Source organism: Cibotium barometz, chromosome 54, assembly GCF_041138505.1.
Source record: "Cibotium barometz isolate CiBa-2024 chromosome 54, ASM4113850v1, whole genome shotgun sequence".
Lineage (NCBI taxonomy): Eukaryota > Viridiplantae > Streptophyta > Polypodiopsida > Cyatheales > Cibotiaceae > Cibotium > Cibotium barometz.
In genome coordinates, this window is record NC_141099.1 from 40841686 (window position 1) to 40855306 (window position 13621).

Below are 13621 nucleotides of genomic sequence, written 5' to 3' on the forward strand. Positions count from 1 at the left end.
AAACCATTTTAGACACTAGGAGGATTTTTATATCCAAAAATATCTCAATTTTGGATTACCTCCCTCTAGATATTTTCTCTCTCCAAGCCAAAACAGGGTAAAACAGGATCTTTCTTTTATTTCAAAGAGGGGAATAATTATAAGATCAAAAGGGGCCTTCTGAAACCCACAACGAGCTTGCCAATGTGAGTGCTCCATGCCTTGCGTAGACCAGATAGCTAAGCAAAGTAGGGACCATGAACCTCCAAAATGTGCTGGAATAAAAATGACAACAACATATGTACATTGGTTATTTTTAATAACAATCACTAAACAACATAGGAATATACAAATTTGGGGATCTTACCATATAATGTGTCCATCCATATATCAACATGCTTTCGCCCTAATTCCCTAGCTTGTTGCATTACAGAGGGGTTGGCCTTAGAAGCCTTTGTTCTCTTATAGAGAGAAACATACTCATCATCCAAGTCCACATGTATAAATCACTTCTTAGAATTAGCTTTGATGTTCTATAGACCATAAAACAACACTGAAATTACAATTAACTCCTTTCTTTACAAAAATATACGGTGTAGTAAAACATTATCATTAATTTTAGACATTTGTATTTCAAATAACATAAAAATTAATATCGTCTAAACATATCCATACCTCCATTAAGCATTGTAGCAACACTTCTTGATTCCCTTCTTGATGTAATCCTGGTAGTAAAATAATTGGGTATAAAAAATCAATGAAGGAAAATATGACTTTTTGGTTCCACCTTGAAGGAACCAGAAAGTCAAATCTATCTTCATTGTTGTCCATGCGTAAACATATATGTGAGAAAAAAGTAGATTCAGGTGAAAGCTTAGAGACTTCTTTTGAGAGATTGAAGATTTAAATGGAGGGAAATTCAAAAGGAGAAGAGTGGCTATTGAATGAGGAAAACTCACCCAATGACAACCACCATAACTTCATGAAAATGCCCTAGAATAGAACTTAGGCATGTTTAATTGCGTTGAATAAAAAAGAACTTTTCAAAATACTAAGTTTGCCTCAAGATATATTCGAGTTCTTTTTAAAAATGCCACTATTTTCAATCAACATCTTCTAATTCCATGTTGTACTTATGTCAGAAATATAGTTGCATAGTTACATATGTCAGAAATATTCTCGTACTTGTTTTCTTACTTTATAGAGTACTAGCTTTTCACATTTATGAATTTCCCTTCGCAGTGGTTAAAGTTACGTAGAATTTAAGCACATTAGAATAAAATGAGCATTGAATCTCTTTAGAAAATATGGAAAAAGGTGAATTTAAATTCGAAAAGAAGAGAGAGAAACCCAATATAATATTTTTGCATTTTTCTGGGATTTCAGGAGGAGAGAGAAAGTCCTTAAAGGACCGCTCATTTGGAGCCCGAATTTTCCCTAATGCATGTAAGAAATTCCATACATGGTAAAGGTATTCCCTCCACACATGGTAAAGGTATTCCCTCCACACATGGTGAATTTAAGGATGTTTAACATTATTGAAATTAAGGATGTTTATTACTTGGCAACATATCTTCTTTAGACAACGAGGAAACACGTTTTTTTGTGGCATCAAATTTTTAATTTGAAAAATCATAGTACCCTTAGGATTGTTAATTAAACACATAATTGCTAATTAGCCCCTTGTTTTCAACATTTAAAAAAAGGAGTGTTGGTCTTTGGCTATGTTTTTTTTTGTGAGGAGTACATTACAAGGCTTTAGGCTATCTTGCACTTATTCTCAACTTGAAACTATCTTGTCCTCTTTTTCTTAGCAACTATTACCAAAAGCCATGTCTTTTGCTTGGGAACTATCTTGTCCTCTCTTCCTTGGCACCTTGGCAACTATCACCAAAAGCCATGTCATTTTCTTAGGTGTGGGAAGCTCCATGCAACAATCTCATCTGGTGTAGAGTTGCCACCATAGCCACACGCTAAATTCGACCTAAATTGTTTCTTCCTTGGTTGACAAGAATGAGGAGTTTGCAAATCTCAAATAAAGAGTATCACCTTCCCAGTACCACCTTTGCATGAAGACAATGTGGCTTGAAGATAGCTTGACAAGCTTGGCCGTTGTCCCTTGTGGTCCATAAAGTTCATGTTAAGCACAAGCTTAATGGACTTGAGAGCATGAGCACCTTTGTATATAGAGCATCGTAGTCCTAGGAGGACAACTCGACAAGCATAATGCCCCTGGATGTTCCCACTGGCAAGGTGGCAAATCAACACAAAAAGAGGTCAACAAACACAAGATTAAGAGATTAAGGGATTGAGAAAACAAGAGTTCAAGAAATTAATACAAAGAATAAGTCTAAAAAGGGGTTGTTTGAGATACGGATAGGGAAGAATCATAGACTTCAACTAAGGGGAGAGAGTACTGACACTGTGTGTATGAGGTGGGCCTTTTAAAAAAAAGGCGAGAGTTTTTATATTAGCAGGATTTAAAAAAAGAGATAGAAAGAGCAGTTACAAAGCTAGTAGACTGGATACTTGGGGCTGTGGAGACTCTCCCCATTACAAAAAGAGGCGATGAACCCATCAAGCCAGGGACTAACAATATTACATTGAATCTTTGAGGTTGAAGATGTTACTTAGTTGAACAACCAAGTCATCATCTACTTGATCTCCATGAGAGCATGTAAGTTTTCTTGGATGTCGGTTCTTTTTTGATTTGTAGTTCTTGTTGGTTGATGATATTTGCACTATACATGTTGGTAGCATAGTTGTGCTTTTAATATGGCCTTGTTAAGACATATATGTAGCACATTTGTGCCCTTAGCATGCCCTTGCTAAGACAAACATAGCTTATCTTAGTATAGTCTTAGAGGTAAAGCACACACAAGACATATGTAGCACATTTGTGCCCTTACTATGCCCTTACATATATGTAGCACATGTGTGCCCTTACTATGCCCTTGCTAAGACATACATAGCTTATCAAAAGCGTAGTCTTAGAGGTAAAGCACACACAAGAAATATAAAATTCCTCCCACCTTAAATTTCAAACGTGCATAAGATACCAAAGACAGTTCAATGAATGGATGGATGTTAATTTAGTCTAGTGAAAACATGCATCCTCAAAATGTTTCTAAAATTTGTAGATTTTTGAGTTGAATTTTATCCAAAGTACCTCGAATTTTGTAGAGTTTTTCAAAGTAAACATATATATATATATATATATATATATATATATATTAATATTATGCAAAAGAGTGTTTCAAAATAAAGTAAACATATATATATATATATATATTATGCAAAAGAGTGTACCTCAATGACATGCCATCCCTTTACACCATGGGAGTGGGTAGATTCGAACCATGTATCTCCCTTTCGAGAGGCGAGGGCGATATCGCTGTGGGCGAAGCGGTTAAAATCCACACATATTGTAGGTTTGTTTTACATGAAAATTCCAAAAGTGTGTGTGTGTGTCTCTCCTCCTTTGGGCAGGACACGTCTGCTGTCCGCGGACAAGGTGTGTATCACCATCCCTTTGTGAACACTTTTGTGAACCGGCCGTAAAACCCTAACGAAAGCCCTTTTCTTCACTTCCCCTCGCAGCAGAAATCAGTCATCTTTCCTGTCACTGTTGCAGGCGAACGATGGCGCAGGCCAGGCGCACACTCCTCCGCGGCTTCTCACAGGTGCTCTCTGGCCAGCGTTTCCTGCCATCCTCATACGCCTTGACGCGTGCTTTCTCCGATGCCAAGCTCTTCGTCGGTGGCTTGTCCTTCAGAACCACCGAGGACGGGCTGAAAGAAGCCTTCGCTGCCCACGGCGAAGTGAGCGACGTGAGGATCATCACAGACCGCGAGACGGGAAGGTCGCGAGGGTTCGGCTTCGTGACGTACTACAACGATTCTGATGCAGAGACGGCTCTGTCGAAGCTGCAGGGCTGCAATCTGGACGGTAGGGCGATACGGGTGGACCGAGCCTCAGCTCGGCCGCCGCCTCCGAGGTCGTCTATGGGCGGCGGGGGGTTCGGTGGTGGATTCTCTGGGCTGAACGATCCTCCTGAGCCTGCTGTGGAGGAGGATTGGGGCACAATTCCTTCTTTGAATGCTGGAGACGCTGATTACAATCGCTAAAACTCGCAGACTAGAGCTGGTATTTTTGTCTACAATACTGGTAATTGTTTTGCTTTTACACAGACCATGTTTTAGGTGTTTCTCTACCGAAGTGATCCCCAGTTGTTTTTCACAGAGTACAGTTAAATTTTGGTTGTCCACACCACACGGCGGAAGCCGTTTTACCTCCCATAGACATCCTTCGTGAATCTCACACACCTTTGATTTCCAGTATGCTGTAATTCTGTTAAGGTTGGGCTGTAATCTGCCATTCACGGATCTTTTATCCAGTGTTACAACTACTATTCGTGTTCTGCTCAAGAATCATTTCAGTAGCTCCAATCAAAAGTGGCATCAAAGTTGTTGCTGATGGAGTGTGAGGATGTGTGTATGTTGTTTTTGTGCATACTGAAGGCTGTTCTCGTCATGTGGAGAGAACAGCATACTGCATTTTGCTCACCCTTACCACTGTGGCCTAGCTGGGAAGATGGACATTATTGCATATTATGATACCAAACTTCCCAGCTAATCGGTTCTCAGTGCTGCTGAACAGCAGTTTTGTGGGGATGAGATGCCATTTTCTTGAGCAAAACATCTTGTGATCTTTCAATATCTTTACAGTCAAGATGGGGAGTTTTTGGGTTTTGGGATGCATGGAACAACCTAAAGGGGTTACCAGATTATCATGGTCAGGCCAATGAGATGATTACTCAAGTGGTAAAGGGTGTTTGTCTACCAGGAGGTCCAGGGTTTAAAACCCAAACGGTGCTTCCTCGGTGGTGGCATCGCCTATGGGCAGGTAAAGAAGTGCCTATGGGCGGCAGGTAAAGAAGTGCCTATGGGCGGTGAAAAATGGTAACTATGTTAGGATCTTGGGCCTTAGGTAGTCTGAAAACACATCAGGGTCAGGGGGAAGTATATCAAAAGTACTTATGAAGTGTTTAATATTTTGTTTCTATTGATAAAATTTCAATCTTTATAACAATAAAGCTCAGTTGCTATTTATGAAGATTTTATTTAGAGTATTTCATATAAAATAATCATTCAACTATCTATGAAGTAATTTCTCCATCCAAGGTAAAATGAAATTTGATATTATTGTAGATCTTGATTTTTATACCTTGAGACAATTGCTTGTTGTTCCTAGGAGTGGCATCGAGGAGGGAGTGGAAAAGTGGGGAATAATGATTGGATTAGCGTGAAGCATACTAAAGACTAATCCTTCATTTGTGCCATTACGATAATATTGTTGTGACCTTGAACTACATAGCATTACCCTAAAGTGATAATATCTTTCATTTATGGTAGCATGATCTTGAATGGGTACACATCTCTTGAAGAATTTGAAGAGGTAGCGCTTTAGTCTAAGTCATTGTCTACATTTGGACAAAAACGAAGTGGGTTTTACCATTCTACACGTGGTGTTGATAATGACTTCTCTATGTAGTAAGCTCGAGCACAAAGGAGGGAAGGGGCAAAATTTTGTGAGGTCATATATAGTTCTCTTTCACTTCTATTTGTGTGATTGTTCGTTTCCCTCTTTCATTAACTTCTTTTTTTCTCACCTTTTGTGAGAGACAACCATCACGAAGGACCATCTCTTCTTGCCTCCATCTTGGTGTTGAGAGCTTTCTCTTAATCCCTTTGGCAAGTAGCATTCATGTGTGACAATGGAATGAGGATGTGATCCATGAAGTAGTGATGTTAACCATTGTGTTGATTAATACGGTTTTGCCTTATGTTATTTTACTCTTGCAAATGAGTACTTAACTTTTATGAGATGACGTTGGTAGTCTTACCATGCGCTTAATGTCAAGTAGGGAAAGTCTATGGACTTAGTATACATAATCACTTAAAATTAGTAATAGAGGGTGGAAGTTTGGTCCACCAAGTGTGAAAATTAGTCATATATATTTGTAAGTCATTTTTGTTAACAAGCGAGGAACTACCATTCCTTTACAAGAGGCATAACCATTTATTTACAAGTCTTCTCTTACATTTTGTGAGAGAGAACTATCACAAAGGACTTCTTCTTGCCTGCATTCAGGCATTGAGAACTCTTCTGTCACCCTTTTTGTAAAAGGAGTATTCCAGTGTGACAATGGAGTGAGGATGCGACGAGGACGAGCAAGTGCATCCACAATTGGAAGCAGCTTTTGGTGACTCGAAGGGAAGACCTAACGACATGTTTTGGCAAGGCTAAGGTAAGATCTTGACGTGAACATATTTGGTGTAGTTGTTATGAACTAGCTTAAGGTTAAACTCTATTTTCAAGCTATTAGGATCATCTAATAATGCCTGGTGTTGATTAGGAGGGCACACTTTGAAAAATGCATGGTTTTGGAGCAATCAGATGTGTTTGATTTTGGTTTGAATCTTATTTTTCAAAACAGGGTATCCTATCTTCATCTATTGGTAGGTTAAAACCTTGGTTTTTTGTTGATTTACATAAAATTGGAGCCTAAGTTTATAAGGCCTATCTTGATTAGAAGAGAACTATGACCAAGGGGGCCATAGGGTGTATATCTAATCATTAATTAAGATTAAAATCATCAATCACATCTTCTCAAGTCTATTTTTTTTAAAAGAACACTAGAAACTAAGCCAAACCAGTTCTCGGATAGGAGACATGAGTCCATAGACTTGTGCAAAAAGATGCAAGTTTGGACACATGAGCCCGTGACATGAGAGCTTGGACACGTGAGCCTTCCACATATGTGAGGAATGAGTATGGATACGTGTATCTACTGGCGGGAGCTTGGAGATGTGAGTTTGAAGGTAGGTATATCTAATATAGTACTGTTCTCATCTTCAACATTGCATCTTTGAGCTCATCTTCAATAGCATCATCAACATTATCATGGATTTATGCATTCCTACTAAGTATCATTTCCACACTCTTCACTTTGCATTCCTACTAAGTATCATTCTACAATTTTCACTCTATGCATTCCTGCTACATACCTACCAACTATCATTTCCACACTCTTCACTCCTACAATTATAATTGCTTTTTGCATTTCTGCCAAGTATCATTTCCACACTCTTCAATCTATAATTTTTTCATACACTTTGCAGGTTTCTTATGTGGGAGAGATTAGTTATGTGCATGTTGAAATGGCACGCATGGATGTATTTGGGATGCTTTCTGCCACTTAAGGATAAGCTTGATGGCACCAACTTGTGGTTTTATATGATGCACCATGTATTGGTTTTGCCAAACGACTTTGAATGTTGTTATTAGGATTGAGGTATGCCTTGTCTCGCTCTAGTACAACAACATAGTACATGTGCTTTGGATGGTGATACGAGTTTTGATGTCACTGTGAATCCACCTCCGCACCTCCCATAACAAAACAAGCTAGGTGGAATGGTAGGGATGCACATGTACATACATTGGTGGTACTTTCAATAAAAAGGAGCATTATTCCTCATATTTTCTCATGTAAAACTATGAAGTATGCTTTTGGGATGCGCTTGTTGCGCTCTACCAAGTGTTGTGCAAGCAGCTACTACAATCTGAGCATATGAATGAGGGAGATTTAATGGATGCATTCCTCATAAGGATTAAAGATCTTATGCAGTAATGACGCCTATTTAGGCAATTCTTCGGTATCTACTGTTCTCACAAGTCTATCGGATTCATACGAGGGTTTTGCACCTATATTTTGGCTCATAATGAAGAGTAACCCCGATACCCTTACTTGATGAGTTGGTTGCAATGCTCTTACAAGAAGATAAATCTTGGCAAACCGAACTAGAATGTATATGGGAGTTCAGGCATTTGTTGCCAGTCAAAAAGATAAAGGCAAAGTCTTTTCTTAGGGTGGCTATAAGCCAAGGGTAGAATCAGTCTAATCTTCTGGAAAGAACGCCGAGAAGGGGGGGTAATATGCCTAAGAAGAAAGGAAAATGCAACTATTGTCAAAAGCTAGGCCATTTATCAATGAATGTAAAAAAAAGACTGGAGAAGGAGAAGAAGAAAGAGTCAGGCATAGCCATGGCTGATGCATCACTTAGTGCTAAAAAGGAGGAGTTAACAGAGTATGCACATGATGATTGGGCATTCATTGTGTTCTATAATTATGATCCTTATGTCCATGATGTATGCATGTTAGTGAGGATGGCATATCAACCAAGTATACAAACTACCAAACGGGCATTCATTGTGTTCTATAATTATGATCCTTATGTCCATGATGTATGCATGTTAGTGAGGATGGCATATCAACCAAGTATACAAACTACCAAAACAGGACTGTCCCATGAAGACGGGTGTAACCGCTCACCAATAGCTCCAAATGGTATGCCGTTTGGCTTGTTTGGAAGGTGTTGGGATGGGGAATGAAGTGTAGGTGTCCATTTCTTCTTAGCATGATTTATTTTCCTCACTTGAGTTTGCTGCTCAAGGGTGAACAATCCACATGTGCAAACACCTCCTTGTATCTAGTAAAAGAAGTTGGTAAGGTTGTTCTCATTGCCACAAATAGTGGGAAAATCATTCTCTGAGAAGTCTTGTTTGTGCCACCAGACATAAAAAAGAACTTGCCATGACTCTCTACCATTACTATGGCAGGTCTAGTGGTTAGATTTATTGATGACATGTGTACAATTTATGACCGAAGTGACAGAGACATCACTGTGGCATCCAGTACCCTAAGCCATGGGTTTACAGCAACAGTAGGTTGGACAGTTATGAGAGATTGGCACATAATTCTTGTTCAACTCTACTATCACATGTGCTATGAGTGACGTGGAGCTATGGCATGCTCACTTTGGTTCACTGGAATTTTGTTATGCCTTAAAAGGTAACAGATGTGTCAGCGTTGTCAAAGCTTGAGGGCTCTTTCAAACATGTATGTGGGGTGCATTTTGGGCAAGATGCAATGAACATCATTCCTAAAAGATGGATTAGTTATTAGGGCTGTACAATTTATTCATAATGATGTATGCAGTTCCATGAGGACAACATCGATAGAGGAGATATCTCTACTTTGTGAGTTTTATTGATGACTACTACACTCCATTGAAGGCAAAATCATAGGTTTTCGATACTTTGTTTCTATGCCTAAAAATGTGTCTACATGTGAAGTAGACACCCTTTGTATAGATCGAGGTGGTGCGACATATATATCAAATGAGTTTCATGTATATATGGATGAAAGAGGCATAAAACATCAAACAAAATGGTGTGCTTAGGAGGAAAAACAACTCTCTCATGGTGCAATGTTTCCATTGTAAAGGCCCCCATCATGAGAGGAAGAACAACTCTCTCATGTTTCCAAGGCCCCCATTGTGTTGCTGAGTGTCCTCATAGAACCATTGCACCTAGTGCCCCATCTCCATCCTTGAATCCCCAAATCTAGTACCAAATCCCAATGTCATTCCATAAGAAGGCACATATTACAAGTTTTGATTTGAACATCCATTCTAGGATTGTCCAAATAGAGTGACAATCACCTTAGTGGGAAGAGCATCAACCACTTCAAGGATTGTCCAAATAGAGTGACAATCACCTTAGTGGCAAGAGCATCAACCACTTCAACAAGCCTCAACTTATTAAGTGTATAAGGTGGACTTATTCGTATATCCGCCCTTAATGATGTGATAACAAGGCTCCAAACCAAGCCGAGGGTAATTCCCAAGAAAACATTAGAAAATGAAGAAGCACAAAGCTCAAGCTTTGATCTCAAAGCCAGTAGCCCAAGAGCCGGAGGTGAAAGCCCCGAAGGCTACACATCAGTCCCTAAAAGGTCTAATGAACCAAAACTAGATGTCACGTAGGCTGTAACGCCTGTGACCGACGACACACTGAATGGCCAGATGGGGCTTTAGCGTCAACGCCTCGGCCAGAGCACCGAGGACATGGCCATCCGGGGTTCAGTGGGAGAGGACGCCCATGCGGAGTCATGGGCGGCCAGGTTAGTGTCGACGGCGGCAGGCCACACACTATATAGCCTGGGGGATGAGGGGCAATCCTCATTCTTCCTCTGTGGTGGCTGGGTGGTGAGCCAAAGGCCGTCCCCTCCTGGTAGCACCCGTAGTGGCGCTACGGTGATCTAACATTGGTATCAGAGCTTGGCATCGGGATCGCAAGTGGCGTGCGAAGCGGGCCCAGCCGTTTAATGATTGGCTCTCAATTCAATTTGGGGGGATAACCTACCTTATCCCAAAGGTCCTACAACAAGAAGTCGTGGAGAAGAAGAGGTTGGCCATAGCTGGAAGGAAGGTTTCCTCTATTTTCTCTCTCTCTCTCTCTCTCTCTCTCTCCCTTGCACACACTCAAGCTCTCCATTGTAGGTAAGCAATTTCTCTGTGTGTGTGTGTGTGTGTGTTTTTTTTTGCTTTGGAGCTTGTCAAGTTGTGTTTAATTCTCTGTAAGAGAAGATGTCGACTGTGCGGAGGGGACCTTGTAAGGGCGGTTGTCTGGTGCTGCCGACTGTGTGGAGGGAACCTGTAGCAGGTTGCGGCCTACCTGGCCGCAGCCGACGGCCTACCCAGCCGGGCGGCCTGCTTGGTGCTGTCGACGGCCAGCCCACAGATGGCCAGCCAGGCCAGCGCAGCCCGACGGCCAGCCCACAGGGACAGTGCTGGGGCGGCGGCCAGCTAGGCCAGCGTAGCCGGCGGGCCAGCCCATAGGCGGCCAGCCAGGCTAGTGCCGGCAGCCAGCCAGGCCAGCGCCGGCGGCCAGGCGGCCAGCCGGGCCAGAAAATGATTTAAAAAAAAAAAAATCAAACAAACACCTCTCTCCCGACAGTGGAGGGATAATCCAGGGTCATTCAGGCACAGGTTCCCGCGGGGAATAATTTTTTTTTAATGAGTTCCAGGCACCTCTCTCTCGGATCGGAGCATCCTGGAGTAGCGACACTTGTAGAGGCTCGCAACGCAACACAAATCGACAGTTGTTGCAGGCGACCGGGGGGTGACTATTCTCTCTCCACTGCTCATTTTATTAGCGTTTTTTTTATAATTTCTGAGCTTGCATTTTTATTTGTGCAAGAATTAAAATGTCAGATGACCTCTTTCTAGCCGATGAGCCAAATGACATGAACACCGACGTCGCCGAGGGGACCGAGGAGGCCTCTTGGAATATGACGACGACGACGATTATGACCTATTGGACCCTGCCGACGTCCTGACAGAGACGGAGCTCTCTAGTGGACTTTTTAAATATCTTAATGCAAAACTGAACAATATTGGTAAAGTCTAGGCTGACTTAGTCACGATGCTACAGAGCATCTCCACACGGTTAGACGCACTGATAGCCGCCTCGACTAGTACTCTGACTCCTCGTGATAGACGAGCTCTTGCAGCACGAGTGAGCGTAGCCTCGCCAGTGGTTGCAAGAGTACAGGCCGATGCGCCTGCGGGGCCGTCCGTAGAGACAGCTTCGTCGTTATTGAAAGACTTGAAGCCGCCTAGTTTTAGTGGCGAGGAGAAGGAGAGAAACAAGGACTCGGTCAACATGTTTCTAGCAAAGTGGTCAGACTTGCATGCGCTGCGACAGCAGCCTAGCTGGGTGCAGCCCGTAGAGGCTAGCCTCTCATTAACCGGCAAAGCGTACAAGTGGTGGATGAGTTTAACAACTCGTCCTGCCACTTGGACGGAGTTTGAAACGATGTTTCGAAAAGAATTTTTGCCTGTTAATGAGGCGGAGAGAAGCTGGGAGTTCTGGGACAAGTGCTCGATGGAGAACAAATCCCTGACTCAGTACATCTCAGACTATTGGGAGATAGTACTCAAGCTAAAGGGGATCGATGCATTCCAGACACTGCAAGGCTTGATTACCTTGAGTACGTAGAGCCCTTACAGCCTAAAGATTGAGCAGAGGCAATTAAGTATGCGTAGATATTTGATGACATCAAGCGCTGTAGTGCACGTGGTGGTTCGAGCAGGGCCGAGGGTAGTGAAAAGAGGAGGTCAGGCCTTAAAAGAAAAGGGTTCCGCAGTGATAAGCAGGGGGATAGGATGGACCAGGGAGGACAGGGTGGTCATTGGTCTAAAAAACCGCGACCATCTAGGAAGAAAAGAGACAGCGAAGTCCAAAAAAAGAGGAGTATATTAAAGCGCGAAAGGAAAATCGCTGCTTTAATTGCAACGATGTAGGGCACACGAAGGCGGAGTGTCCAAAGCTTAAAGCCAGCACGAGCAGCAACAACGAGCCCAAAAGAGATGGTAAATCCTCTAGGCAGTTGCATACAGTGCAGAGACTCCCTCTCAGTTTCGCAGAGTTCAAAGAGGTGACAGTGTGTCGTTGTGATGAGCATCACGCTTGTTCGGTGACACCGACGATGTGGCAGCCTACTGTAGGTCCGCATGACATGGTGCGCATGTATGGTACCATAGTTGGCCGTAGAATCATAGTTTTTATCGATGATGGAGCTAGCCACAACTTCTTGAACTACTCGTTAGTCAAGTAGTCAAGTAGTTGGCGTTGACTGAGACCCAGAGCAATCATGAGTATACTGTTGGCCTAGCCAACGGGTATGACAAAACGGTATGGAATACCGTAGTATTGGGGGTCCCATTATTTATGCAGGACTACGAGGCTCCGCTTGACTTTCAGGTCATGCACTTAGCCAGAGCAGACATATATCTAGGCTGGAGTGGGTGTATGGCTTGGGCCCTAATCTAGCTCGGAGTTACCTACATAATACACTACGTTTTGAGCATGGAGGTAGAGTCATTATCCTGCAGGGCGACCGTACTGTCCCCACCGCCACACCACTTATTTCCTCCATGGAACTGTGCACAGCAGTCTGCAGAGGCTAGATAGCAGAGGTCTATGCTTGTTACCCTCTTTTAAATTCTGTTTCCGTAGATGAAACTGTAGATGATGTTTGCGTAGACAAACAAGGAAAACAAAATAGCCTTAGACGAGACCCACTGTTTCAAAACCCTGTTTGGCATGCATGCGATTCAAACAAGAAAAAATCCAAGGCGAAAGAGACATTAAAGAAAAAGTACATAGATACTTTAATGAATTTACTAGAGGAATTTCAGGATGTTTTTCCTGATAATTTGCTAGATGGCTTACCACCATCTAGAGAAGTAGACCATGGCATCGAAGTTATGCCAAGATCAAAACCTATAAGACTATAGGACTCTTAATCAGATAACGATTAAGAACAAGTATCCGATGCCACGCATGGATGAGTTGTTTGATCAACTCTATGGATTGAGATATTTTACAAAAGTAGACCTGAGATCAGGGTATCATCATGTTAGAATTAAAGCAGAAGATGTTGTGAAGACAACATTTAGGATCCGTTTCGGGCATTTTGAGTTTTTGGTTATGCCATTTGGGCTAACCAATGCTCCAGCAACGTTTATGACACTGATGGACAGCATTTTACGTCCATATCTAGGAAAATTCGTAGTAGTTTTCCTAGATGATATTCTTGTGTACAGTAAGATATAGAAAGAACACATAGAGCATTTGCGTCTAGTGTTCGAGTTGTTGCGAGAGCACAAACTATTTGCAAAGAAGAGCAAATGTGAATTTTTTGAAACAAAAATTCACTACCTTGGCCATA

At 42.0% G+C, this 13621-nt stretch overlaps 1 protein-coding gene across 1 annotated transcript; it reads left to right on the top strand.

Moving 5' to 3' along the window:
- The first annotated feature begins 3543 nt into the window (after nt 1–3543).
- On the top strand, nt 3544–4406 carry LOC147608158 (glycine-rich RNA-binding protein 4, mitochondrial-like). Its single transcript, XM_086789915.1, has one exon. The coding sequence runs from the start codon at nt 3621–3623 to the stop codon at nt 4104–4106; it is 486 nt and encodes a 161-aa protein (XP_086646041.1). The 5' UTR covers nt 3544–3620; the 3' UTR covers nt 4107–4406.
- The last annotated feature ends 9215 nt before the right edge of the window (nt 4407–13621 follow it).